We start from the raw sequence: 27,980 nt of genomic DNA on the forward strand, positions 1-27,980 counted from the left end.
TGCAAGTCCATGTACAAGATGCTTCAGCTCAGACTTTGGAAGAGAAAGGTTGAGGATTTGCTGGTTTTTGCTTTTTTAAAGCAGTTCCTACATTTCCAGAAGAGAGTAAGCTTAGGTCTTGGAAAACCTGCAAGTTGGGCTCAGGAGCATGGGATGATGCTCGGCTGCCCACCCTACATCTGCTACTGAGGCTGTTACAGGCAGAAGCACTCTGAGCTGTCCCCTGTGTCCTCACCGTCTTTCATCTCCAGTGGCCTTGATCACAGCTCATGGTAAGCCCAGGAGAAAGCAGCTGTGGTGCTTCGGAGGAGCATCTGCCTGCATGATCTGCTGTGCCTGCATGACCTCCTGCCCTATGCAGCACTGATGTGGTGCTTTAGAGGAGGCTTTTCCAGTGAAGCCCAATCAGGGAGACCACAGTCAAAGTTCTGGACATTCACTGCGCACGTGGGCTCATCCCAAAGATTCTCCTGCTCCATAGGGATGTATCCTTCAACTATGAGGTATTTCTGGAGCAGGGAAGGAGGTGGACATCCAAGTGCTGGACCTTGTGTGCATGATGGATCATCCCTACGGGTCCCCATGCTTTCAACAAGATGCGAAGCAGCTTTGTGCAGCACAGGAACAAGAACAGGCGAGGAGATGGCCCATGGGAAGAAGGAGTTTTATTGTTCAGGAGGAGGTGCACAGTCTGAATATAAAAGGTAAACCCTGTCCCACCATCCCCCCCCAGCCACTGTCTGTGCGTCTTCGGGCCGTGGGGCAGGAACTGCCCAACCCCACCGTGCCGAAGGGTCTGACCCATGAGCCACCTTGAAAGGGGCCATCTGGTAGCTCCAGACTCAGAGCCTGCAGCCCTCATCATCGTCAAACCCCAAGGCCATGGGGTCCATGACCCCAAAGGCATGGGCCTGTCCTTTGCTGTCCCTGGGTACAAGGGCAGTTTGTCCATGACAGACTGACCCACCAGGGAATCCCATCCTTGGGAAGAGAGGACATGGACAGCCCCGTGTTGCAGGGCTCGGGCTGAGCTCCGTCATTACACTGACTGCAGGGTGGATGCGTGGCAGGTTTGAGAGCAGGACATAAGGTGCAATACAAATTAAACTACACATTGCATCTGTCCCCCGTTACAAAGAGCTTCCATAGGAAGAAGTAAAGTGCCCGCCACAGTCAGAGAATTCATCAGGATGTAAGTGCCCAGGATTGAAAGCTGAGCTAGCCCCAGCAGGGCCAGTTCAGCCAGGATTATTGCAGCTGGGAAATGGCTTTAACCCTCCCCCCACCCACCTTGTGCCCAAGTAGCACTGAGAGAAACACGCTGGGCCAGATCCCACCAGCACTTTTACTGGAGTGATGCTGGATTTACTGTGCAAGTGCTACAGACAAGATGCTGTGGGTCCCACAGTGCGTCCCCTCCAGCACTGCTCCCCTCCCCAGCCGTGCTCCCAGCAGTTGTTTTTTGCAGTGAGTTCAGCCCCACTTTTGAGGCTTCTGTGCTTTGAGAAAATGTTGTGTACTTGACATTAGATTTCAGTATAACAGTCCCCAAACCCATATAAAATTGTATTTACAACCAGGAATAGCCTTCCCAGCCCACAGCCTGCTCACCCTCCTGGCACCTCCGCACCACTGCATCCATCTCAACCTCTTGAACAGTTCTGCATGTCTCCAGAAGCCACTGCTCCATGCCAGACAAGCTTGCCAGAAGAGATGTTCCTATGGAGGATGGAGAAGAGATGAGGAGGAAAGGTCAGCCACCCATCATTGGGCTCACCAGTTGGGTAGTGCTGGAGATCCTGCCAGCTTCGTGTGACATGGACTGCGTGACTGCAGCTGGAAATATTGCTCAGGATCCACACTCTGCAGATAACACAGCAGCCCCAGATGTAGGCTGACAGTATGATAATCTGGCAGCTCTTGGGTTCCTCTAGGGCGATATAAGAACAAAGTTTGGTAGAAGTCTCTCCGGCCCCAGTGACGTGAGGTGGGAGCAAATTCTCCCACTGTGCTGTGGTGCAGCTGGGGGAGACCAAAGGACAGGAGATGGCAGTTCTGCCAGGGGAGAAACCTGAGCGTGTGGCCCTAGAAAACATGCCCAGGCTGCCCTGGGACGCTTGTGCTGTGTCCAAACAGGAGCAGTGCTGGTGTGTTCAAGAGGTGGAGACTCCTGCAGGACATGGGGCTTCTGAGGATCCAGGTAGAAAACCCTGGCCCCCTCGTTCCCCAGGTGCAGAGAGCATGGGGAGCCTGCCAGCAGCCCCTAGCACTGCCAGCAGTCCCTAGTGCTGCAGGCTGGCACTCTGTCCCCTGCTCTCCTGGGCTTAGTGGAGGTGCCCATGAAGTCACTTGCAGGCTGTTCCAGGCTAGAGCACTGTGAGGTACTGGGAGCAGGGTTGCCTCTGCTGTGTGGCAGTCTGTGGGACCCTCCTCAGTTCAGAGATCCAACAGACTCCCCTCTTATCAAATCCAAAGGAGCTGTGGCCTATGACAAGCTCAGTCCTGTAGGTCCTGGTATTGCTGTTTTGTTTGCTACTCCTCCCTCTTGGCTTCAGATGGGGGAAGGAGGCAGCAGGATTGTCAAGGTACTTGGAAAGCCATATTTCCACCGAAGCCCAAATCAAAGAGATGCTGGAGGAGTTCCAGATCCTGGTCTGGTGCCCCTTTCTCATTCACCCCCCCCGCTGCCCCTGTGCCAAAGTAAGTGTTAAGGAATGTATGGTGTGGGTCTGCAGAGCTGGTGTTCAGAGGTGCCTCCTGGGGCCGTTTGTGTTCAGCAGCTGGGAGCGCATGGCTTGGATGCTGCTCAAGATCTTCTTCTGGTGGCCCATCATGGTGATGCCCAGACTCCGAACATCCCTGGAGAAGAAGGACACTGTCAGAAAACCCATAGGCTGGCCCCATAGAGACACAACTCCTGACTGCACGCACTCCCTGGGACCTCTCGCCTGTTTCTCCTCCAAGGGCCACGGGCATCCTGCCCAGAGACGGAGAGGCTGTCATTCCCCATGGCACAGCCTCCTGACAGCCTTGGGGGAGCAGGAGCAAGGGCCATTGCTCCTGACAGCCTGGTGGGTGACGAGATTGATGCCCTGAAATTGGACTCAGTTTTAGTGAGATACCCTCAAATAACCTGGTTGGAAAGACAGACGGATGATGAGTCTGTGTGCTCAAAAGCTTCCCTGACGTGTGTGAGAAACAAGGATCCATATCAGCTCAATGCCACAGCAAAGGCCCCAACTACAGCCCCCAATCAATGCACGACAGCCCTCTGCCTGCATCTCTCCATGTCCCCTTTCACCGGTTCCTGCTTTGCCTGTCCCAGCCCAGCCAATGCATGCAGCATCACATCCTTTCTGACTCACAATAGTTAATGCCTGGCTGCCTCACACCTTCTGACAGGGAGCAACTCTCCTCAGAGGTAGAAAAGATTGCTTCATACTCAGAGATATGAAAGCTAACAGCAAAAGATGGGGAACGTAAGCCTAGGGTGGGAGGAGCTATAGTTGCCATCCCTTCTGATACCACTTATGGCAACAGCTACCCCAGAGAACTTCTGGAGGGATGCTTGAGCAACAGAAGAAGGAGAACAGATGGTGGAATAGGCCTTCTTCAGCCCTCCTTTGTCCAGACTCGGTCACTAGGGAGCAATTTCTGTCTCTGTTCCGTCAAGTTTCCAAGCAGACAAGACCGCTGGGACCAGCAACGTGGAACGTGGTGATGCCTGAAGCACCCTATAGCTTCTTACTTTCTGATTTCTCCCTGATGGGAGTGAGATAAGAGAGAAAGAGGCAGGGGAGGGTCTGTATTCACTTGGCAGAGGATTTCCAGAGCATCCTGGTACAGAGCAATCTCAATTTCCTGAGGAGTGGCATCCTCCTCTTCAAGGACTAGCAAGGTCAAGCAAGCTAAGGCAGAGGTTGGGGAAGCCCCATCAGTGCTGTCTGCTTCTTGGTACTCACTCAATGTTCATGCTCATCACCATGCCCAGGGAGGAGTACCCTGCCATGGCAAAGTTGTCCCGGTAGTGCCCCAGCCGGATGGATTCCAGCCAGTCCTCCACTGTCAGGCAGGAGGAGAAGTCAAGGAGAGTCCTGTTGAAGGGTGTCTGGGTGAACCTGGAGCAGGACAAAGGGGTCAGCCCTGGAGATTGAGTGGAGATTGCACAATGGTTTGAGTTGGAACCGACCCTTAAAGGCCATCTGGTCCAACTCCCCCGCAATGCACAGGGACACCCACAGCTCATCAGTGCTCAGAGCCCCTCTGGCCTGACCTTGGGTGTCTGCAGGGATGGGGATCCATCACCTCTCTGAGCAACTTGTGCCAGTGCCTCACCACATGCATACAACATTTCCCTTGTATCCCTGCAGCACGCAGGGAGCCCTTACCGGTTCACGGTGGCAGTGCACTTCAGGTTGTCGGGGTTGCGGATGAGTTTGTCCAGAATGCCAACGATCTGGGAGAAGCGAGGCCTCTCGCTTCGGTCCTTCTGCCAGCAGTCCAACATCAGCTGGTGCAGGGCTGTGGGGCAGCCCATCGGGGCCGGCAGGCGGTAGCCTTCCTCCACTGAGTTAATGACCTGAAAGGAAGCCACACGCTATAGGGGAGCTGCTCTCCTGCCCATATCCAAGCACCCTAAACTGCTGTCCGCAGGGAAGCACTGGCGCATGGGCTCTTAAGGCTGTCAGAAGGGGAAATAGCGGGGTGCACACCAGATTCATGCTGAATGACAAGTTTATTGCCAGTGAGCTGTGTGCAGCATCTGCAGAGAGCTGGAAGCAGGCTGGATGCCACACACATACAAGAAATCACTGCTATGACAGCAGATTGATTAAGTGGTCCAGCAGGCCTAAAATATCACAGCTTGCCTCCAGCAGATAAGTCACAAGAGCTTCATTCACATTCAGTTGTTCTACAAACGGAGCTTGCCACTGCTCAGCAAGGCTGCAAGAACTCTGCTCAAAGGAATGCGCAGAGGATGCTGCGTAAGTCCCTGTGGCTCCGTCACCAAAGCTACTTTCTAAGATAAGAAAAGCACTAAGGAGAGAGGGGACACTCAGGACTCGAGGGCAGGGAGAAAGCAGGCAGATGTATAGTTTCCTTATGTAACACAAGGAGCCCTATGGTTCTACAGAGACAAAAACCAAACGTGACACAGGTTTGGGTTTCTTGGGAACAACCTGTGGGCAGAGGGAGGGATGGATGCCAGCATGGGAGGAACTGGCAGGTGAGTGTCTAGGGACCATGGGACCCTGAGCTCTAGCAGGGAATGGTAAGGTGGCACAACGTGTTGGCTGATATGGAGCAGTTAGCATTCAGGTTCTGGTTGGGATTTAGGTTTGGGTTTGGGTTAGGGGTAGGATTAGGGTTAAGGTTCAGGTTGGGGTTAGGATTAGGGATGGGGTTACGGGAAGAGTTCAGGTTCAGGTTAGGGTTAAGGTTAGGGGTAGGGTTAGGGTTAGGCAGGGATGGGGATGTGCACAGCCAGGCAGAGCCAGGACCCGCTGTGCAGAGCAAAACAAAGTCACATTGATGTCACCACGCAGGGGACAGGCACATTGCACACTGCCCAGAAGGGATGTGAGGAGAGGTAGGGGCCGCTCTCCCTTTTCCTCAGCACCCTGCTAGGCTGGCTTGGGATGGGGCAGGAGAGGCAATGTGCTGCCGTGCTGCCCCGAGCCCACTCACATCCCTGTTGGTCATGTTCCAGTAGGGACGCTCGCCGTAGGCCAGCACCTCCCACATGACGATGCCGTAACTCCACACATCGCTGGCGGAGGAGAACTTGCGGTACGCGATGGCCTCTGGAGCTGTCCAGCGAATGGGGATCTTGCCCCCCTGAAACAAGAGGCAAGTGCATCATTTTGCACACTCATCTAAGGTTGGAAAGACCTCTGAGGTCTTCCAGTCCAACCGTGCATCTATCACCACTATTGCCCACTGACCACATCCCTCAGTGCCACATCTCCACGTTTCTTGATCACCTCCAGGGACAGTGACTCCACCACCCCCCTGGGCAGCTGTGCCAGCGCATCGCTACTCTCTCTGAGAATAAATTTTCTCAATATCCAACCTGAACCTCTCCTGGCACCATTACCACAGTGGTGAGCTGGAGCCAAGGGCTACCACTGCACAAGAACACTGAACTAACTCTGGGCAAAGGCAGAGAGCCTGGCTAGTTCAGTGCAGCAAACAAGGGGAGTTGTGTTGTGTGCTCCCTGCCTGTTACTGTTTGGCAGGCAAGTGCTGAAGAGGACAACTTGTTGAATTAAAGGCTGACTGTGCTAACAAAAAACAGCAATAAATGGGCTAAGAATACGTTTAAGCCAGAAATGTGGTTGCTGGCAACATGAAAAGAAAAGCTGTGGTGCAGGGAATGCAGGGTGGTTTTCCAGGGCAGCTGAGGCAGACTCAGTGTGTACCCCCTTTCAGAGGTCCGTGTCTAGAGTGAGAATTGCCTCCCCCCAACTTTGTTCTACCTGCTCTGTCACATTCCTTGATGGGGATTGAAGGTGACAAAGGTATCCCTTTGTGATGGGATACCTTCCTACACAAGTTTATGAAGAAGAAAGCATCCTTATATTAAGGATATTCTGAATGAGGCTGTGTCAGAAAGTTTATGCTTGTGACCTTATCACTGCATACTCATGGTTCATGCCATGGGTTACCCCAAACAAACCTGAGGCTCTGTTTGTTTCTCTACTTCCTTTCCTGAAAAGTGATGCTCAGACTCCTCAGCTGCTTTTGCGAACTGACCCACATTGAGAACATTTGTCCAGCCAGAGGAGTGCTTTGGGAGCACACTGATTTATGCCATTGCCAGGAAAAAGCAAAAAGGACACATTCCCTCACTATATTTCACTTCTCCTCTTACGACCTCTGGTAGAGGAGCATATCAAGCTCCAGAGCCATTAGATTGGCCAGAGAATCTTACAATAGATTCATGGATAAACATGTCCTACATTAAAAGTCCAACCATCCACCTACCACCAATATTGCCACTACACCACGTCCCTAAGTACCACATCTACACGTTTCTTGAACAGTGGAGAAGCATAAAGGAGGAGCATTCTCATGTTAAAAGCCAGAAGCACTTTGGGTTCGTGTCCAAATAACAGCGAAGAGCTGACTTTTTCCTTTCCTGCACTGCCTATCCTGACACAAGTGTCTAACTTCACCTGCCTGGGGCAACCACCATACCGTGGTGGTGTAGGCAGCGTCTGGGTCATCCTCAAGGATGCGGGAGAGGCCGAAGTCGGACACTTTGCAGACCAGGTTGCTGTTGACCAGGATGTTGCGGGCAGCCAGGTCCCGGTGCACGTAGCCCAGGTCAGACAGGTACCTCATGCCTGCTCCGATGCCGCGCAACATGCCCACCAGCTGGATGATGGTGAACTGCCCGTCGTGCTTCTAGAGAAGGAAATAAATCGGAGTTCATTTGCGTTTTTCTCTATTTCTTGAGCCTCTCTCCTGGCCCCCAGGCCCACTGCCCACTCTTCCCTTGGGCAGGTGCCCTGCATCGGTGCTGCTGCGTGGAGTTACTGAAGAGGTGATGCACAGAGCCTACTGCCCTTGTGCAGGACCCATGATGGCCATGGGGCTGAGGAGTGTGACCCAACCTCATCTTCTGTCTTGCAGCCCAGAGGACCAGAGGAGTTCAATGAATACAAATATGAGAGCTTCTTACCCTGAGAAAGGTGTCTAGTGAGCCGTTCTCCATGTACTCAGTAACAATCATGACCAATTTGCCTGCAGAAGACAAAGGAGGTCAAGTTAACAAGTCACCTTCCTCCAAGAAGCCCAGTGCTATGCTTTTACTGGGAGCAATGCTAATGCAGGCCTGGGGATCTCCTGCAGCCCCACACAGTGGAGGGCACAACGATGGAGATGTGGCCAGAACCCCAGTGGAGATGTGGCCAAAACCTTGACACTTAACCCTCCCTCCAGGTGTTATTGAAGTGGCTGGGTCAGCCCATTGAAATTTGCATGCCATTAACATAATGCTCTGCATCCCAATGTGCCTTTTTGAAGGAAGGCTTCAAATTACTATTCTATACAGGCAGCTTTTAAAAGAAACGCTCATGGGTAGGACTTCTCCTGATCCAACAGCTCTGACCTGGGGCACCGGGGAGCGTTGCACAGCAAGGTGGGGAACGGCCATGTGGAAGGGCTGTCCTGTAGCAGAAGACACGGGGGCAATCTCAATTAATCTCATTAAGCCCCCTCCCTACGACCCAGAGGTCTGGGATGCAGCCAACAAGCGGTTCATTTCTCTAATGGAGTTCAAAGGGGAAGGAGGAAAGCAGCTGGGAACAGACTGTCTCCCTCTGAAGATGTTAATGGGGAATGTCAATCAGGAGAGAAGCTTTCTGGCAAGAAGCATGTCAAGAAGGGATCTCTCCCTGCTGCGTGAGCAGTAGAGATGGGCTGCAGGGGACCACATAGCTGACAAACCAGTAGCTAGAACAGCACCCACATTGGTCTCTGACTCCCACCTCTTGCCCCTCCCCATGTGCAACCTACTCCTGGTCACCACCCCTTCCAAGTGGATGACATTGGGGTGGTCGAACTGTGCCATGATGCTGGCTTCGCTTAGGAAGTCACGCCTCTGCTTCTCAGTGTAGCCTGCCTTCAGAGCCTTGATGGCCACGGGGATTTCCCTCTTCCCTGGCAGCTTCAGGCGACCGTAGCACACCTCTCCAGATTCCCCTGATGGCAAGGCAACGCAAAGTGAAGGCACAGAGTCAGTAAGGATGGAAAAAGACCACTAAGATCATCCAGTCCAATCCCAACCCACCCCCACCATGCCCACTGACCACATCCCTCAGTGCCCCATCTCCACATCCCATGAACATCTCCAGGAGTGGTGACTCCACCAGCTCCCTGGCATGGGGCACTCCCCAGCTCCTTGCACCGACCCTCCAGCACCAGAAACTGCCCTGTGTCCCTGCAGCACACTCCAGCCCTTGGAGCCTCTCAGTGCTGGTGAAGCTCTAGTGTTGTCTTCCTGTGCTTCCCTGTGCCACCCTGCAAGCCCCTGTTCCTAGGCAAAAATCTATTTTGTTCTGAACATTTACCATTTTGCCTGCAATTTTCTTGCATCTCATCACCCCAGTTGCTCACACTGAGCAGGGTAGTTGTGTTTGGGCACCCACGCAGGACAAGCCAAGCCATCTGCCAGTGTCAGCCAGAGCTGTCAGTGCCACACCAGCTGAGCAGCTCCCACCTGTGCCTGGCTGATGCGGAGGAGTTTATTTCATGCACTAAAAAACCATCCTCTCCATGATTCTGGTCCCAGAGAAACAAGGAGCAGATGAAGCCCTTATGGAGCATTGTAACAGATGCCTCAGAAAGCAAATTGCTCAGGGAAACACGATAGAATGGAATTATTTAGGTTGAAAAAGACCTTCAAGATCATCCAGCCCAGCTCAACCCAGACTGGGGACTCACCAGACCCAATGACCTTCTCAATCTTGATCCGGGAAGCCTCAATTTCACGGGTGAACTCATGCACAGCTTGGCAGGGGTCTTCATACGTGTGGGGATCCACGTAGAACTTTGACTCAGGGAACTTCACTGTCAGGTTTCAGAGGGGAGAGAAGAAACCAGCTCTTCCACACAGCCCTGCTATGGGGTTGGGCAGCCAGGAGCTGGGATACGGATGGGCAGGAGCAGGACTCTTTGGGTAACACCAAGGGAACCCCCACAGCACTCCTTGGCAGGACGGTGTCTTTGGAGCAGTCCAGGACCTGGCCACCCCAATCTCCTCCATACAGTCCTCACCCCTAACAACTCCTCATGTGGGTCTGTGGTGAAATTTTCACTCTTCTGGCCTGATGCTGAATCACAGAATCACAGAATGGTTGGGTTGGAAGGGACCTTGAAGCCCACTCCATTCCAACCCCATTGCCATGGGCTGGTTGCCCCCCACCAGATCAGGTTGCTCAAGTGATGAACCTTCCACAGCCGCATCTCACAATGTGCAGCCACTCCACCCCTCCACCTGTGATGGCAGTGGTCAACATCCTTCCCCATGGAAACCACAGCAGTGCCGGGGAATATAGTACACGTTCCTGCCCAGAAAACTGAAGTCCTGCACAATCTGGGAGCAGAAGCAGGGAGGGCCCTACCTTGCCCATTCTGATAATGCATCTTCTCCTCATCGGAGTCCTGGAACGCCTTGCTGTACCCACAGTGCCTGCCATAGGGACACAAGGGTCAGAGGGTGCTCCTGGCTCCCACCAGCAGCCTGAAGGCTAGGTAGAAAGCAGCACAAGCCAGGCCTGGAGCTAGAGTAAGGATTTGCCAACATCCCATCATCAGAGAGAACAGCACAGCACTTCTCTCTCCATTTTCCCCCTCTAACAGTTGCAGAGAGCACTGAGCTCACCTCTTGCCCTCCTCTCCTCCAGACTGGACAACCCCATTGTCATATCACAGTCTAGAGGGAAAGCTGTAGATGCTGGTTCTGCCCTGGGGAAGGTAGAGGCAGGATGACTCTATTGGTTTCTTGTTCAATCCTGACCCACAACTGCTCAAGCCAAAACTGATAGAGAGATGTGCCCAAGCTCTCTCGTCCCTCCCGTCACACTTGGTGACAAACTTCAGCAACCTCCAGAAAACACTCACCTCTTCTTGCAGATTAGAACCACCAGCAAGGCAACGAGGCCAGTGATGAGTGTCAAGCAGATCCAGACAATGGTCATCGTGTCATAGCGGAGGGAGACTGGAAGAAATAGGGAAGGAGGAAGTGAGCTGGAATGGGGAAAGATCTGCTGAGCCCAGAAATTCCCCTACCCTACCAGGGTCATAGAATCATAGAATCATTCCAGCTGGAAAAGATGACTAAGATCATGCAGCTCAACCCCAACCCACCCCCACCATTCCCACTAACCATGTCCTTCAGTGCCACATCTCCACATCCCTTGAGCACCTCTAGGGACAGTGACCCCACCACCTCCCTGTGCCACTGCACCATCACTGCCTTCAGTAATAAAGCACCATCACCCATCCAAAGCCCATTCTGGGGGTCTCCCAGCATACAGGGCCCACTGTCTGTAGGGAAACCACACACACTCACCTGGCTTCCCTGTTTCCACCTCCACAGTCTGGCTGAACCTCCCACATCCTGCAGAGGTTCGGGCCCGAACCTGGAAGATGTATCGGGTGGCAGGCTTGAGCCCAGAGATGGTGGCAGCGGTGCCCTTGGATTTCAGGGTGGAATAGCTCTGCATTTCCTTGTCCTGTGGAAAATCAACATCAAAAACCTTGCTGCATCAGCACAGCAGCCATAGGAAGAGAACAAAGCCTTCCAAAATAGTCTGATTGCAGCAATTGAGGCTGAAACCAAGCCCTGTCCCCACTGCCACGCTGGGAGAGATTTGTAGCCACAAGCTCAGTTTTACCTTCTCATAGTACTTGATCTCATACTCCAGGATGATGCCGTTGGGCTGGTCTGGCTCCTGCCACAGCAAGGTGACACTGTTCTGACCCGTGCTCTCATGGCGGACGGCCACCACCTGCGATGGGGCTGGGGATGCAGAGGCATGGGGTTAGGGCAGAGGGGAATGACGGAACACAGAACCCTCTGAAATAGTTTAAAACACATTTCTGCTTTAATTAAAGCCACGTGGAGCTGGGGGCTGTGCAGGATAGGTTTATATATGGGCTTGTTTTTGCTGCATTTGTCTCAAATTATTTCCTATGGAATGAGCAGGCTTCCCATGGGTAAAAGAGTGGCAGCTCTGGGACACAGCAATGGGGCACCTGGGTCCTGGAAACACAACGGGAGCTTGAATGGCAGTAGTGAATTCTGGCTTGTCTTCAGGCTGGCTCTTCTGAGCAGAAATCTGAGTGCTGTGCTTGCTATGACAGAATGAAGAGATGTCATTCAAGCTTGAGAAGTGGGCCCGTGCAAATGGAATGGGACTCAACAAGGACAAGTGCAAGATGTTACCTTTGGGTTGGGGCAGTCCCAGATATAGAGACAGTCTGGGAGAAGAGCTCATTGAGAGCAGCTCCTGTAAGGCATCAGGTTGGCAGTGCTTGTCTCCAGGTGGGCTCAGCACAGGGATAAAGAAGTGCTAGGAGCAGACACTGGTAACAACAGGTCCTTGCTCTCCTGCCAACCATGAGCTAACTCAGGGGTTCCCTGAGTTTCTCCTGCCAGCAGGAGGAGATTGGATATAAGGAAGACGTTTGTTACAGTAAGTGTGGTGAGGCACTGGCACAGGTTGCCCAGAGAGGTGGTGGATCCCCATCCCTGCAGGCACCCAAGGTCAGGCCGGAGAGCTCTGAGTGCTGATGGAGCTGTGGGTGTCCCTGCTCATTGGAGGGGGGTTGGACCTGATGGCCTTTAAGGGTCCCTTCCACTCAAACCATTCCGTGATGATATGGTTTGCAAAGATGAGATGTGCACTTTTCCCTATAACCACTGCCATCATTTGCCAGGGGGTGGCACTGCTGTGAGCTCAGAGCAGAGCATGAACTGCTGCCTGCCCCTTCGGGATGGGACAGAAGGCTGCAAGGAGCAACCTGGAAGATTCATGCTCCGCTTTGTGTTCCTGTCAATAAACAAGTGCTCTCCGTGCTCCTCGCCTCCTGCAGAAAGGGATCCTCCACCACCAGCTGATGTGGAGGGAGAGGGAGATGACAAAGGACACAAAAAAGCAGAGAAAATTGAGAGCTGCCATGACAGCTTGTCCTCAGTGTGTCCCTACTCCTCAAACTTACCTCCAGCAGCAAAGGGAACAGAGAGTCCTCCTCGTGTCGCCACGGTAGGAGCACATCATCCACACAGGAAAATCATAGAATCATTAAGGTTGGAAAAGGGTTCTAAGATCATCCAGTCCAACCATCCACCTTCCACCATTAGTGCCCATTGATCACGTCCCTCAGTGCCACATCCACCCTGTCCTTAAAAACCTCCGGGGACAGTGACCCCACCACCTCCCTCTGCCAGTGTCAGCCACTCTTTCTGAGAATGAGTTGTTCCTAATATCCAACCTGAACATCCCCTACTGCAACTAGAGGCCATTACCTCTCTCCTATTGCTGTTACTTGGGAGCAGAGGCTGATCCCACCTCACCACAACCTCCTTTCAGGAGTTGTAGGGAGCAGTGAGGTCTCCACCGAGCCTCTTCTTCTCCAGACTGACCCATCTGGGGATGGGTCCCATATGGGGAGCTCCTTCAGCTGCTCCCCATAGCACTGTGCTCCAGACCCCTCACAGCTCCATTCCCTTCTTGGAACACACTCCAGGGTCTTGATGCCTTTCTTGTAGTGAGGGACCCAACACTGCACACAGCACAGAGGTGCAGCCTCACAGAGCTGAGTACAGAGGGATGATCACCTCCTGTTCCCACTGGCTGCGGTATTTCTGACACAAGCCAGAATGCCATCAACCTTCTTGGTCACCTGGGCACACACTGCTGGCTCATGTTGAGCTGAGCATTGACCAATACTCCTATATCCTTTTCTTCCATACAAATTTTAAGTCACTGCCCCAAACCTGTATCACTGCCTGGGGTTGTTGTGGCTGAAGTGCAGGATACAGCGCTTGATCTTCTTGATCAGGGTTGACCATCTTAACATGAACTTCATCATACTGGCCTCAGCCCATTGATCAGCCTGTCCAGGTCCCTCTGTAGGGCCTTCCCACCCCCAGGCAGATCTCCTCCCATCTGGGTGTCATCTGCAAATTTACTGAGGGTGCACTCATTTCCCTCATCCAAACAGTCAATAAAGACATCAAACAAGAAGGGTCCCAGTACCAACCCCTGGGGAATATCGCTGTGACTGGCCATCAGCTGAGTGTGACTACATTCACCACCACACTGTGGGCCTGACTATCCAGCCAGTTCTTTACCTAGCAAAGAATGCACCTGTCCCAGCCATGGGCTGCAGCTTCCCCAGGAGAATGCTGTGGGAGTCAGAGAGAGATGCTTTGCTGAAAGTCTAGATAGACCGTCCTTCCCTCACCCACCAGGTGGGTCACAGGTGGGCCATAGAAGGAGATCAAGTCGGTCAAGCAGGACCTGCCTTTCAAGAACCCAAAGCCTCCTACCTGCCTGGTTGGTTGTGATGTTGGCCACGGCGGCTCTCCTGGCCTCCACGCTGAGATCCGACACCCCATTGACAGCCTCCACCCAGAAGGAATAATTGGTGTGGGCCAGGAGATTGGTGACGGTCAGCGCTCCCTGCACCAGGCTCATCTGCTGGGGGACGAAGCGGATCCCACCGCCGCACGCCTCGCACTGCCCCGCATCCGCCCCGCAGCGCCGGCACTGCACGTTGTACACCACGTCACTGCGTCCCCCCTTGTCCAAGGGAGGACCCCATTCCAGTGTCACCGAGGTGCCGTTAACGCTGGAGACCAGGTTCACCGGAGCGGAGGGAGGGCCTGGAAAAGGAGGAGAGGGTGAAAACGGTGCAAAATGGGAGCAAAAGTGAAGTGTCAACAAGCTGCAGGGTGGGGAAATGAAACAGCCGTGGAAATGAAATGGTGAACCCATGTCTCCTGGGAAGATGAGCAATCGTGGAATCATGGGATATCCCAAGCTGAAAGGAGGCCATAAGGATCACTGAGTCCAGCCCCTGGCTCTAAACAGGACCACCCAAAACCCAAACCCTATGTCCGAGTGTTATGCAAACGCCTCTGGAGCTCCAGCAAGCAAATCCTCCTGTGATGTGTTCAGCCCATTTCAACAACATTGAGCTCCCAATGCAGAGAACTGGGCTGAACCTGTGTGCCAAGCTCCAGTGCCACCATCCACCCATGGCACGACAAAGCTTGCCTTGCCCTATGGAATCCCAGGGTTCTGACCCTGCAACACAAGGAGAGCTGAAGCTGGAAGGCTGCAGCCCCTGGGCAGCACACACAGAGCCATGCTGGGGGGTACTTACGTGTGCAGGCGGCCGAGGGGGGGTCCTGCACTGCCCGGTAGAAGCTGCTGTCACAGCGGCACACACGGGCTGCCCGGCCCTCCGAATGGCTGTGCGGGGGGCACTTGGCACACAGCTGGTCCCCAGGGTCCGACTTGTAGAAGCCCAGCTGGCATGCTGCTGGGAGGAAGGGGCAGCGGTCAGAGGGAGTACGTGTGCTAAGGGTGCCCAAGAGCATCATCCACAGGCACACGGCGCTCTGCATGCCCCTGGTTTGTATAACAAAGCCATGAGTTTCCTTTTCCAAGGGAAAAACATCTCCTCTCATTTCACGTCGCAGCAAAGAGACTTTGCATGCATGCTGCCTGCTCTCTGCAGAGGGACAGCAAGGCTAGGTGAGGTTTGTTTGGTAACACAGCCCTCACTGCTCTGCAACATAACACCGAGTTTGTTCCTAAATCCCTGCTCCTCTGCCTCCCAAAGGGCATCAGAACACAGAGTGGGAATGCCAGAGATGCAAAGGAAGGAAGATTTGGTGGAGAGCATTGATCCTTTCCCCAGTCAGCACTGCTAAGGTCACACCTCGAGTACTGGGTCCAGTTCTGAGCTCCCCTGTACAAGACACAGTGCGGGGACTGGAGCAGCTCTGCCATGAGTCTTTGCAGGGCACATCTATCTGTGCAGCTAACAGTGGTCAGGGACTCCTGATTAAAGGGGAACTGGAGTGGTTCCCCCCACCAATGTTTAATTAGGGGCAGAGGAGTGAATGCTATATGGACAGGAAGGATGGGAACATGAAACACAGCAGATTTGCACCAACTGTAATCACTTAGCATTTAATGCTGTAAAGAAACATTAATTACCTATGGCAATAATTCACAATTATTTTAGATGCGCCCAGGAGGAAAATTATCCTAAATGACAAATTGCAAGCGAATTTGTGCACCAGGGCAGCACAAGCTCTCAGCACCTGGACACTACAGGCATGCAAGAAGGCTGGGGGGAGGCTGAGGCTGGGGCAGGTGGTGCTGTGGATGAAGTCATGCACCTCACTGACTTATGCAAGGCCTATGACACGGTCCTTATCTCTAAATTGGAGAGATATGGATTTGAAGGGTGGACAAGGAATTGGTTGGGTGGTCGCAGCCAGAGGGCTGTGGTTGATGGCTGTGTGTCCAGGTGGAGGCTGGTGATGAGTGGTACCCCCCAGGGGTCCATCTTGGGACCAGTGCTCTTTAATATCTTTATCAATGAGATAGGCAATGGGATCAAGAGCATCCTCAGCAGTTTGCTGATGGCACCAAGCTGAGCAGTGCAGTTGACACGGCAGAAGGAAGGGATGCCATCCAGAGGGACCTGGGTGGGCTCAAGAAGTGGGTGCAAGAGAACCTAATGAGGTTCAGTATGGCCAGGTGCAGTGTTGCTTTTGGGTTGGGCTCCCAGGAGCCCTGTAGAAAGGTAAGAATTTCTCTTCTAAAAAGAATTGTTTTTTGCAATGAACACCCTCTCTGTGCATCTGAGGATCTCAGGCAAAACGAGCAGCCCCCAGAGCAGCAGGTTTGTCTCAGAGGCAGCGAGCGTGGGTAGGGCTCTGCCAACCATCTGTAGTTCAGCCCGTTTGTTTCCCTCCCTCCCCGTCCTCTGGGGATGGGACAACATCTGCTAATGATCTGGCACGGCAGGGGAGATGATAGATGGACCTGTCGGGGAGTCACCAGCCAGGACGCACTCTATTCAGCCTGGGGAGCTGTCAGGATGCGCGCTCCACACACACCCAGAGGGACCACCAGGGCTACAAATGACAGCCCCCACCCTATGGGCTGTGTCCCCGTCCCATGAGGTCTGTGCAGGGTATGGCTGGGAGGGTGCCTTGGGGCAGCCCTGTTCCCTTCCCTGCAGCAAAGCTTTCCAGGTTTTCCCTGCATCTGATCCTTTGGGAAGAGATAAGGATGGAAATAAGGGCATCATTGAGTCCCAGTGCCCTCCAGGCTGCAGGAGAAGCTGACACTGAAAGTCCCAGCTCTTTTAAATCCATCTGCAGCATGATGCTGGCAATCTCTACTCCAGTGTGACACAGGCACTGATACAAAACATATTATTTAGAGCCACATAGAATTATAGAATCATTGAACGCTTTGAGTTGAAGGGACCCTGTAGGCCACCTGGACCAACACCCTGCAATGCACAGGGACACCACAGCTCCATCAGTGCTCAGAGCCCCTCCAGCCTGACCTCTGCAGGGGTGGGGCATCCATCACATCAGGCATCTGCCTCATTGCTCCAAAACTTGTGCATTTAATCCCAGGACAGCACAGGCTCTATCTCAGTTATTTGGTGGCCTGGGGAGGGACCTGCCTGAATTTCTATACTATGCATTGCCCCATGGCCCAATGCTAGAGTTAGAAAGAAAATCTCTTTCCAAAACTGCCTTGTCAGAGGCTCTTAGAACTATTTAAGGTTCCTGGAAAAAAAAAAAAAGAAAAAGAAAACAGCAATTTTCACCAAACCAAAAACAAACCCAGAGAGCTCTGTTCAGAAGGAGTGGCGCAGAATGCAGATGAAGGCACTGGGTGTACCCCCGCATCCCTGCTGCAGGGCTTTGGGGAGTGAAGATGCCTACATGAAAAAAAAAAAAAAGGACACACAGCATCAAGACCTTAATCCCAGCCCCTACTGGAACCAGCTCACAGTTTTGGGTGGTGTGTGAGACGTCTCACCACATCTTTATGGCTACGGATGTATGCGTGGGGCTAAGGTTTAAAATAGGGGCCAGCATGCAAGTGAAAAGCACCCCAGAGGCCAGCACAGCCCCCACACAGCTGAGCACCACCAGTTTTGGCTCCCTTCCTCGTTTTGGGACACGGTATCAGATGCATCTTGTTTTCAGGAATGGGGAGAAGACATCGTGTTGCATCAGAAGTGTTGACATGGGTGGGATCTGGACCTCGTGCCAAGCGCAGAATACATTTTTGGCAGGGTGCTGCTGCTCTGTGGGAAGCAGGAGCCTCTTCCACATGTAGGGTGATCACACTGAGACTGGTGGGGAATTGGAGGATCCCAACATACCGTTGCAATGTGCAATCTACTGCAAGCACTGGTGCACAAAGCACATTGCTGGGTTGTGAGCTCCCCAGTGGCACCTGCACATTGGTAGTGCAGAGGGACAACTCCCAAACCTGGATAAATTCTGCAGAAAAGAAGAGTTCACACCAACTCCACTCATTCCCAATGTGGTGAAGGTCTTTGAATACTGCCAGAACCACTTGTTTCTAACCAGAAAAAGACTACATGCTGCCTAGGTTAGTCTTGGAAATTTAAAGGGTACAGATCCTGCTCTTTCTGCAATGACCTCTCGTAGGGCTGCATAATCCATTGAGAAAATAACTTTTTCTTAATCTGCAGGCTAAACTTTGCAAGCAACGCATAGCTGCAACACATCTTTGCAGTCTAGATGTGGAACTTTGCTTGAGATGTACAGAAGGTGATATCATCTCGCCAGATGCTCCTGCCTGCATTTTTACAAAGCTTGCAAAGCAACAATGGAAATCTTGTGAGTCACTGAGTTAATTTGATTTCCTTGCCTGGCATTGCTCAAAGGATGCTTGCATCCCTTGCACTGCATGTATTCAGAGCTACCACTGCTCAGGGCAACCATCCTTCCCTACTGACTTTCTTCCCATGGACGCACAGCTGTACTCATGAGCACATAATTACCAAGCTGGGTATTTTCTCCTCTTCATTAGCAATGCGGTGGTGCTTTAATTGCTCGATTAAAGTTGCCCACTAGAAAGGTTTAAGGTACATTAAATTTGCTGATTGGCTCATCAGTGCAAGTTTCACCAACTGGAAAAAAAGTAACTGGTTCCCAGATTGCCAACCAGACCCTCCAGATTCATTTCCTTTGGGCATGCCCCTAGTGGCAAAGGGGTTTGTTCATGAGGGCACAACTGGACAACTGCTCCTATCCCATTCTCATCTCATTTTTTGGTTAGGGTTAGGGTTAGGGTTAGGGTTAGGGTTAGGGTTACAGTTACGGTTACGGTTACGGTTATGGTTATGGTTAGGGTGGTGTTAGTAGTGGGATAGGGTTAGAGTTGGAAGCTGTTGAAGGAGACAGTCTTCCCTCCCAAGAAGCAAACTAGTGTTGAAGTGCTCCCCTTGAAACCCCCCTTAGTGCAGCTCACCGATTGCACTGACCTTACTGAAATGCATCTCAACTTGGTACAGCGACTGTATATAAATACAGTGAATTATGCTGCTTGTCTTCCTACCTGGTAAATTGCTGGAACGGACACTTTTCACTTATGCTATCACTTATTCCGCTATTTAGGCAGAGTGGTGGCTGTTTGCTGTGTGTAAGAGATACTGTGGACTGTGACACTTCAAGGAGGAAACTGAGGCTGCCTGTGGATGGTGGGGAGGGAGGGGCACAAAGTCTTTTGGAACACTGAAGCTGAAGGAGAAAAGCAAATATGTGGCACAGTTCTGTTGCCCTGCGACAGAGACCCAGAGAGGTGTCATCATTGGGGTGTCCTTGGAAGGAAGTGAAGCCTGACAGAGCCCACCAAAGATTGGGTTGCAAATAGGATAAACGCAAAGGGTCAGAGATCCCATCCTAGTCAAAGAAAGGGGCACTCAAGGAAAAAACTGATGGGAGAAGGATGATAGGGAGAGAAATGTGCTGTTTCCTACGCGTGGCCAGTCTCACTCCATCCTTCCCAGCCCCATGGCTCTGCCTTCTGCCTCCTCTAGAGGGCTGTGAACAGCTCAGGCCACGGTTTGGTTTCCTGAGCTCTCTTCCATCACTCTGGCAGGTCTTTAGAAAAATGAATGTTAAAGAGGAGGGGGAGAAACCTCCGCTGTTCAAACATCTTTAGCTTTGACAAATAAGGCGTCTGGCTGTGAAAGGCAAAAGGAAATTAATTTGGAATCACATTTTAAACACTGCCATAAAGGCAAAGTATCTTCTCTCTAATTTTTTCCCCCAAGAGCAAAAAAAGAAAAAAAAAAAGAATGTCCCTGATATTTATAGAAAGATTATTAGGGCCACAAGGAGTGATTTATATCATCTCATCCCAGTGATGGAAAATGAAAAATTAGTGGGGACGACAGCCACTGGAATCCTGCTTTTGTTCATCTGACAATTAAAACGGCTAATTTCCAACCCCGACAGATCCTCCTGGGTTATAAATCATCCCAGAAAGGCACTTTTCACTGTGAAAAATGAACTCTGCCCCAGTCAAGCACGAGAAGCTAAGATCAGAGATTTGCATCTATTTTGGTTTTGTGTGTAGATGTACGTAATCCAGACCCTGAACCAAAGGAGATACTGGGAAGGAAGTGTTGTCCCCATTCACTTGGTGCAGGGCTATTCGACTCTCTGTGCTCAGCACCATCCTGCTGAACCCAGCTGGTCCATAGCCAGTTGTTTTGATTGGGGGTCATGACCAGTATGTCATCATTGGATAGGGTTGGACAAGTGGATAGGGCTGAAAAAGTCCTCCCTCAGCTCCCAGCCTCCATGCTTTGCCTGCTGAGGAGGAATACACAGAGGATGTTTGGCCCTTTGGAACCAAACCTCACAGCTCCTTGTAGCCATGGGGATGGGATACAGTCAACTCAGTGGCCCATGCCTGTGCCCTTTCCATGGTGGCACGTGCTTAGCACACTTCATACCCACCCTTTAACACAGCAGAGGAAGACATATTCTGAATTATCAGACCTGTCTCAGGATGACTTTCAAATCAGTAGCCACAGAGAGGAGGAATTCTGGATGCCAGCATTTATTCTGCCCGTCCTTCCCAATCTGCACAGCCAGGAAGTCTCCAGGGCCGGTGCCGATCCCTGCGGCACCCAGATCTGCTCCAGCCAAGCACAGGACGTCCTAACCTTGCACCAAGTCTCCCTAAGACAAATGCTTCACTTCACACTTCCACGAAACTCAAACAAAGGCCCCCTGCTCTTATTTGCAGAGGCGTAACGCTGCTCCCCTAAACATCCCTGATGAAGAAACCGAGAGCAAACAAACCCGTGCCGAGGGCTCTCACCGGGAGCCCGGTGCGCCGAGCTCTGTACACACGTGGCCCCTTGCCAGCAGCAGTGCCCGGTGCTCTGCGGCTGTGGTCACCCCGCTTCCTTATCACAGTTTGTACAGTTGGCAGCCTGCAGCCTGCCCTGCAGCATGGAGGACCCCGGGGATGGCTCCTGCACCCCAGGATGGGAGGGCTGTGCGGCAGCCCCGGAGAGGGGTGATGGATGGACGTGATAACCTTGTTTCACAAAGCTCTGTGTCTTTCTTTTTGCTTTCAAACCGCCTGCCGAAGGGAAGTGAGCGCGTTGGGGCATTTTGGAGAGGTCATGCGTGCTTTTCTTTGCAGCACAGTTGCTACAGGCATGGGGCTGGGGTGGTGTCCTTTTCTCACTGCAGCCAGGGCAGCCCCCACCCCCTATCTAGCCTCAATCCCAAAACCGTACCCTATGCACCAAGAGCCAGCCTCACACGAGCTCTCAAGGAGCTTGCCATTGGCATCAACGACCCTTTTGGGAAGCACCAACCAAAGGCCGGGGCACCTCTTGGTCTCAACAGAGGTTGCCTTTCCAAGTTTTTGTCCCCAGCTCTTTCCACAAGAGGCCAAGAGCTCCCCCCAGCCATCCCTCATCACCTTCCAGGCACTGCTGTCAAGAAGCAGGACTCACCCATGCAGGAATCCCGCTGCTCTTCGTAGCCAGCACTGCACACGCACTTCCCGATGGGCACCAGCCATTCTCCCTCTGCACTGCAGTACATTTTGGGGGTGTCCCTCTCCTCTGAATGGCCCACACACTCTCCCCGCACTTCCACCAAGGAGGATGAGTCTGCCCCAGTCACAGCCTCGGAGAAGGATGCCAAATTCCTCACCATTGCCGGGCACTTCTTGTAGTACACCCGCACTGAAACAATGGCGATGCAAGCACCTATGTCCTGGAAGGCCAAGTAGAAACCCCTCTTGCTCAAGGGCCCCACACCCCTAACTTCTGTGTTCAGTTTCAGGCGCCTGACCCCCAGATCCACATTGGTGAAGCTCTCATCGGCCGCAATGGTGTCAATCTTCATAAACTGGCTCTCACGGGTGCTGGTACCCAGATCACGGTCAGACTCCAGGTAGTAGAGGTTGAAAGTCTCCTTGCAGGTGCCCAGCACACCCGGCATGCTGTTACAGTCCCGCAGTGTGAATTTGATCTCGGCGTAGACCCGCCGGGCACCGTCCCTCTGAACCCAGTTGGTTCGTAGCCAGTTGTTCTGGTTGGGGGTCATGACGTTACAGACCTGGTAGGTGTGGATAGGGCTGAAAAACTCATCCATTTCATTGATGGAATCCCACTGTGGGACAGAGAGAAAACAGGTCAACCCAGATGCACCAAACTTCCAACAAGTAACAGGGCACTCAGAACAGCCTTTCTCCCAGGCTGAAAGGCAGGAGAGGGGCATTGGGAACCCAGCAGTCTACAGCAATGTAGCAGTGGCAGCAGGATGAGTTTGGGGATGGAAGGGTGGGGAAAAGCAGGTGGCAGCAAGCAGGACAGTGATGGAAGGATGGTTTGAGGAGTCACTGGGTGAGCTGGAAGTGAACAGGGGCATTTGTGCCACCCAGGGAAGGATGTTAAGCAGTTCTGATTGAGAAGACATGAAAAGAAGTGCTGAGACTGTGGATACAGATAAGCTCAGTTGGTTGAGTGAAGGTTTGGGGGGCTACTGGACCCTTCTGGGTGCTCGTTCTTGCCTCACATCTCCCTCTCCACCTCCACAAGCCCTCACCAGGATCCACAGACCTTCCCTTCTCTGGGGGCTTCCCACCACCTCTTCAGCCCAAGTCCTTCCCAGCACAAGTACATCATGCAACATCTTTAAAGAAGACTGCTCCTTTCTCCTTTCCCAAATAGAAAAGTCCTTCCTCATTGAACCGCCTTGACCTGTATCTCCCACGGAGATGGCCTTCTGGTGCCTTCTGCAAGTGCTAGGGGTGATCAGAGCAGCCACTTCAGCGATGTACATCTTCAGAACACCCCCAGCATCTCATCTTTAAGAGAAAACTCCACTTCTCCCTTCTACAGGCTCAAAGCAGCCTGGAAAAGGCATCAGCACCAGGTGTGGACTTCAACAAAAGCTCATTCAGAGGGAATATGCTGGCAAAGGCTGTGAAAGTCAAGCCACTGCCGGGAGAAAAAAGCATTTCTGGTTCGTTTCAAAAAATCACCTCCTACATTCCAGAAATGCCCATTTCAACGTTTGTTCAGAAATGCTGGGCCTGAATTTCACCCAGAAATGACCCCCACCCTGTCATGGCCCCTCTCCCACACTGATGTGTGCACGCGCCGCAGCACCGTGGAGGGTGTGGAAGTCCTCGTCACAATTAATAGAGCACAAATTAACACAACATCTGTTTCCTTTCTTTTCCCTGCTGAGTCCCCCGAGAAATGAGGCAGAACCATGCAGGGGAGGAGGCATGCGAGGTGTTGCTGGGAGCAGCAGCAGGGTGCTCCCTGCATTGCACAGCTGGCTCCCCTTGGCAAACACAGTGCTGCCCGGAGCACTCCAGCAGTGCCTGCAGTATAAGAAGAGGTTACTGTGTACTCCAGGCCTTAATAGTCTCCGTAGCCCTCTGCTGGACTCTCCCCAGCAGTTCTGTGTCTATCTTGAACTGTGCAGCCCAGCACTGGGCCCAGTGCTCTGGATGTGGCCTCCCCAGGGCAGAGCAGAGGGGAGGAGAACCTCCTTCACCCCGCTGACCACACTCTGTGCGATGCACCCCAGGATATCATTGGCCACCAGGGCATACTGCTGGCTTGCGGTCACCCTGTTGGTCAACTGTTGGTCAATCATTGGTGAACCAGGACACCATTGGCCTTCTTGGCCACCAGGACACACTGCTGGCTCATACGGCCACCCTTTTGCTCAACTGTTGGTCAACCGCTGGTCAACTGTCGCTCAACCAAAACACCATTGACTTTCTTGGCCACCAGGACACCCATACCTTCTCCACAGAGCTGCTTTCCAGCAGCACAACCCACTGCACTGCTACATGCAGGTTTTCTTCCTCAGGTGTAAGACTCTACACTCACCCTCGTTGAACCTTCTCATGTTTCTTTTCACCCAGCTCACTGCTATGGTGTGTCGTGCAGTTTGCTGCTGGAGATGGAACCATGAGGGATCCCAGTCTGAGCTGGACTGGAGCACCGTGCCTACACCACTGGCACAGGGAAGTGCTCTGCCAGCAGAGGAAACACGCAGAGGAAGGCTGGGCCACGTACACCAGTGGCTCAGATGCCACAGGCACATTTTCCCAGCAGCTGCCAGTTTGAAACGTCTTTTCTTAAAGGAAGCTTAGCCCAGCCCCATCTCTGAGATAAGATCCCCCAGCGAGACGGAAATGAGGACATCATAATTAACGTGGTGAGCACACGTATGTGTGTGTGCTGGGGGGGGGATGCAACCACATCTGTATGCAGGGGCTTGCCTAATAGTTTAAATTAAAGTCAACACGAGTTATATAAAAAAAAAAAAAAATTGCCAGATTATGAAAGGGAAAAGATGCAAACAGTAGATATCTGGGCGGCTGAGCAAGGACTTAGAAGTCTCCCAGGGCCTCTGCGACGCGGCAGAGTGAGGAGGAGGAGAAGTGGAGGGGCACAAGCAAGGAGGGACTGCATTTCCAAAGGGGGATTCAGCCTCTTGCCACCCCACAGTGCTGATGTGTTGGCCATGGAGTCCAAGGGACAACGCCCTCATGGCCCTGGAAAGGCTTTGGGGAGGGTTGTAGAGTCCTCTTGGCACTGCAAACCTTTTGCTGCCACCAGGACTTCTAGCTCTTCCCTTCATCCCAAAGCAAGCTCTGAGCTGCAGCGTTTACCAGGAGCTACCAAGGCCCTCACACTGCTGTCACTGGGAGAGAAAATAGAGAAGGACGTTATTGCAGCTATAAATCATTAGATGGGGGGCGTTAATGGAGATAATCCCCTGAAATCAGTCACTGCTATGGCTGAGGAGGGATTTGTTTGGCAGCTAACTACTCTGAGCTTCACTGCTGGTGATTAACTCCTGGTAGTGACCAGCCTCTGGGGAATTAGCAATAACACAGCTCTCACTGAACAAGCACTAGGAGATGAGCTTTTATCTCAATTACTAGCTTAAATCTTTGCCTTGCAACGTTCTACACCTACACTTTCCTTTTTTATAGAAAATGGGTTTCATCACAGCTGTAACATGCTGGAAGAAAGGCTCTGGGTTGGAAGAGTTACACATGGAAACGACACAAGGACACCAAAGTGAGTAAGGAGAGGAGGCCATGGGTAGATGACAGTGCCAATGTCTTGTAGAGTTCCAAGGAGGCAGCTGGGACCCCACATGCTGTTGGAATGTCAGGTGCATATGCATGGTTTGAGCAGGGTGAGCTCAGAGCAAAGGCACAGCACGGAGCTCACGTCTGGGGAGGGCTGTGGGGTGGAACTGCGGGGTCAAGGGGCAGTGTGGGGGCCTTTCCCCAGTGCTCGAGGTTCTCCCATTATAATTCGCTTTTGCAAGGCATCTCTCAAGCTCTTTAGATATCCTGTGCCTGAACAAAATCATTTCCTGTTTGACTTTGTAAATCAAAGTAGACGATACAATAATTATTAATAATATGTTGACTTATCTCATCAGCATTTTAATTAGTCAGTAGAAAAGCAATTTGCAAAGAGGCCGATCAGGATCCCTCTGATCCGGCAGGTCACGTGCCAGGCAAGGAGAGGGGAGAGAAGGGCACTGGGGCACTGGGGCACTTTGCTGGAAAGTGTTGGCATACCGGAGGCACGGGAGGGCAGAGGCAGCCTCTTTGACAGCAGTGATAAGAGTCTAATTTTCAATGCGAAGGGAATTGTTCTGGGGACGGAGCGGGCTGCAGAGCTCCTGGGAGCCCTTTGAAGGCATAATTGAGAGGAGCTGCAGCCTGCAGGATGGGGATGCTCCCGGTGACCCTTCTGCTTACTGCACGTGTCTTGGGGTGGAGGTGAGGGGGGGGACGCAATTAAACCCCTGAGCAGCTATTACAGCCAATTACCCCTCAGACGATTATCTGGCAAGAGAAATGTCAAAACAGGCCACGCATGGCTCCCTGATGGCTTGGTACTCCCTGGGGCCAGCAGTGCCGCTGACCCTCTGCTGCACCAAGGGCTCTCAGCCCCCTGCTCCTCCACCCTGCTTGGCCAAGGCAAACCCAGAGAGGAAAAGCATTCCTGTAAGGTTCTTAAGGTCTCTTCCCACCCCACCTCTCTATGATTTCATGTGGCGGCCCGTGGCTCACACAGGGAAGGGGAATGGAGAAGGGGGTAAAACAAACACAAGGGTGCCTTCAGTCAGGGTTAGGGCCAGTGATGCCATCCCTCGGCAGGAGGATACAGCAAAGGATGCACATCTGGACAGAGCAGAGACACTGTGGGGAAACCCCAAAGCAAGAGGGGTCCCACACCATCAGGCATCCAGCCCTTTCCCAGACGCCAGGTTTGGATCCAGGCGGGCACAAGCTACAAAGTTATGGGTCATCCACCTCCTGCCTCCATTTGTGGTGATGGCCATTGGTACCAAGTGCAAAGTTACTACCCAAAAAAAAGCACTTGGAGTTGGAGAACTCCAGGAGAGTAAAGAAATGAGATGCTCTTTCAGGATGATGCAATGCAGTAGTCCATGGAGAAAGAATAAGTCCAGATAGGTGTTCAGATGAGCCATTAAAACTCAGAATTATAAAATCATCAAGTCTGAAAAAGATCTCTAAGATCATCCAGTCCAACCGTCCACCTACCACCAATATTGCCCACTGAGCCACGTCCCTGAGTACCACATCTACCATTTACACTTTCCTTGAACACCTCCAAGGATGGTGACCCCACCACCTCCCTGGTCCTGTGCCAGTGTATCCCCACTCTTTCTGAGACTAAATTCTTCCATCCAGCTGGAAAAAGACATAGAAAATTATTAGTGCAAGAATGTCACATCAAAACCCAGGCATCCTCCTTGGTGGTATTCAAATCAGTTTTCACAGAGCTGCATGGTTCCCTTCTCCATTGTAAGGCCATGAGTTGGGCAAAAGCATGGGGTAAGTGGAGAGGGGTGTTACCCCATGACTTACCTAGGGCTTGTATCTATTATATTTCTACACCAGTCATCATTGTAACTGCTAAAATTAGAGCTGAGTTAATGATTTAATATATTTACATGTATGATAATATCTGATATAAATCTCATCCCTGTTCCTATTATGAACTCACAGTTCTGATCACTCCTTCTCAAACAGACAGCACAAGGACTGAAAGTCTCAGGCAACAGATCAATGAAAATGATTAGGGGCCTGGGAAGATTTCTGTAGGAGGTGGAATTGAAAAGATTAGCACCATTTAGTTCAGAGAGGGGATAAAAAAGAGTGGACATGAAAAACCAATGCAGCAGCACAAGCTGGGTAAAGCACCCCGACTTGGCACGTTCTGTGTATGCAGGATGCCACGCCGTGCCTCGCAGTTGGTTCTGCCTGTATTTATAGAATTGTTTCTGCTCACTCAATAAATGGAAAAAGTCCTTACAGCCAGGTCACTGCCATCTGAAACTGACATTTACAGTTTGCAGAAAGCTGCTGCAGCAGGAAAACCTGGCCATGGAAATGGGAGCAAAGGGAGCATGTGGGGAGGATGGGGTTGATGGCCCCAAACCCCTCCTCATTGGGCTGCACATTTATACCCCATAAGAATTCAGCTGCAGTGGGTTCTCCCCTGCCCTGTTTGTTCAGCTCCTACATCAAACTCCTCCAATTACAAACCCCTCAGTTCTTTCTGGTCATTTTGGAGGAAAATCCAGACGCTGTCCCAGCACAGCAGTGACCAAAACACTTCACAGGGCAACCCATCTCTCGAGTTCCCTGGGAGGTGTGAATAATCTCAGAGCTCAGGGCCTGGTCACAACAGCCTGGTCCACCCATGCTGCATCCCTCAGCAGCTGCTGCATACTTACCCCATGTGAGGGATAGGTCAGCCAACCCCAGTCCCCTGGCATCGTTGACGTGTCAAGCAAGTTCACTGGAAGACACAAGAATAAAATG

At 52.1% G+C, this 27,980-nt stretch overlaps 1 protein-coding gene across 1 annotated transcript; it reads right to left on the reverse strand.

Annotated features, from left to right (window-relative positions):
• Positions 1-656: 656 nt before the first annotated feature.
• Positions 657-27,952, reverse strand: EPHA8 (EPH receptor A8). Its single transcript, XM_031556677.1, has 16 exons — positions 27,893-27,952; positions 21,580-22,243; positions 14,905-15,060; positions 14,066-14,401; positions 11,406-11,530; positions 11,081-11,243; positions 10,630-10,726; positions 10,131-10,198; positions 9,451-9,576; positions 8,524-8,709; positions 7,688-7,749; positions 7,201-7,410; positions 5,689-5,838; positions 4,389-4,579; positions 3,963-4,118; positions 657-2,859 (listed from the first exon to the last, which is right to left on the reverse strand). The coding sequence occupies exons 1-16, from the start codon at positions 27,932-27,934 to the stop codon at positions 2,745-2,747; spliced, it is 2,847 nt and encodes a 948-aa protein (XP_031412537.1). The 5' UTR covers positions 27,935-27,952; the 3' UTR covers positions 657-2,744.
• Between the last annotated feature and the right edge of the window lie 28 nt (positions 27,953-27,980).

The sequence above is a fragment of the Meleagris gallopavo genome, chromosome 23 (assembly GCF_000146605.3).
Source record: "Meleagris gallopavo isolate NT-WF06-2002-E0010 breed Aviagen turkey brand Nicholas breeding stock chromosome 23, Turkey_5.1, whole genome shotgun sequence".
NCBI lineage: Eukaryota > Metazoa > Chordata > Aves > Galliformes > Phasianidae > Meleagris > Meleagris gallopavo.

What these genes read in the sequence shown, in the direction of transcription:
- EPHA8 (XM_031556677.1), bottom strand. Translation starts at nt 27,934, where the DNA reads ATGCCAGGGGACTGGGGTTGGCTGACCTATCCCTCACATGGG. An exon ending in TGAGAAGGTCATTGGGTCTG is followed by an intron (nt 8,710 to 9,450) that starts GTGAGTCCCCAG and finishes CCTTGCCATCAG; the next exon opens with GGGAATCTGGAGAGGTGTGC. An exon ending in GGAACATGACCAACAGGGAT is followed by an intron (nt 4,580 to 5,688) that starts GTGAGTGGGCTC and finishes GCTTCCTTTCAG; the next exon opens with GTCATTAACTCAGTGGAGGA.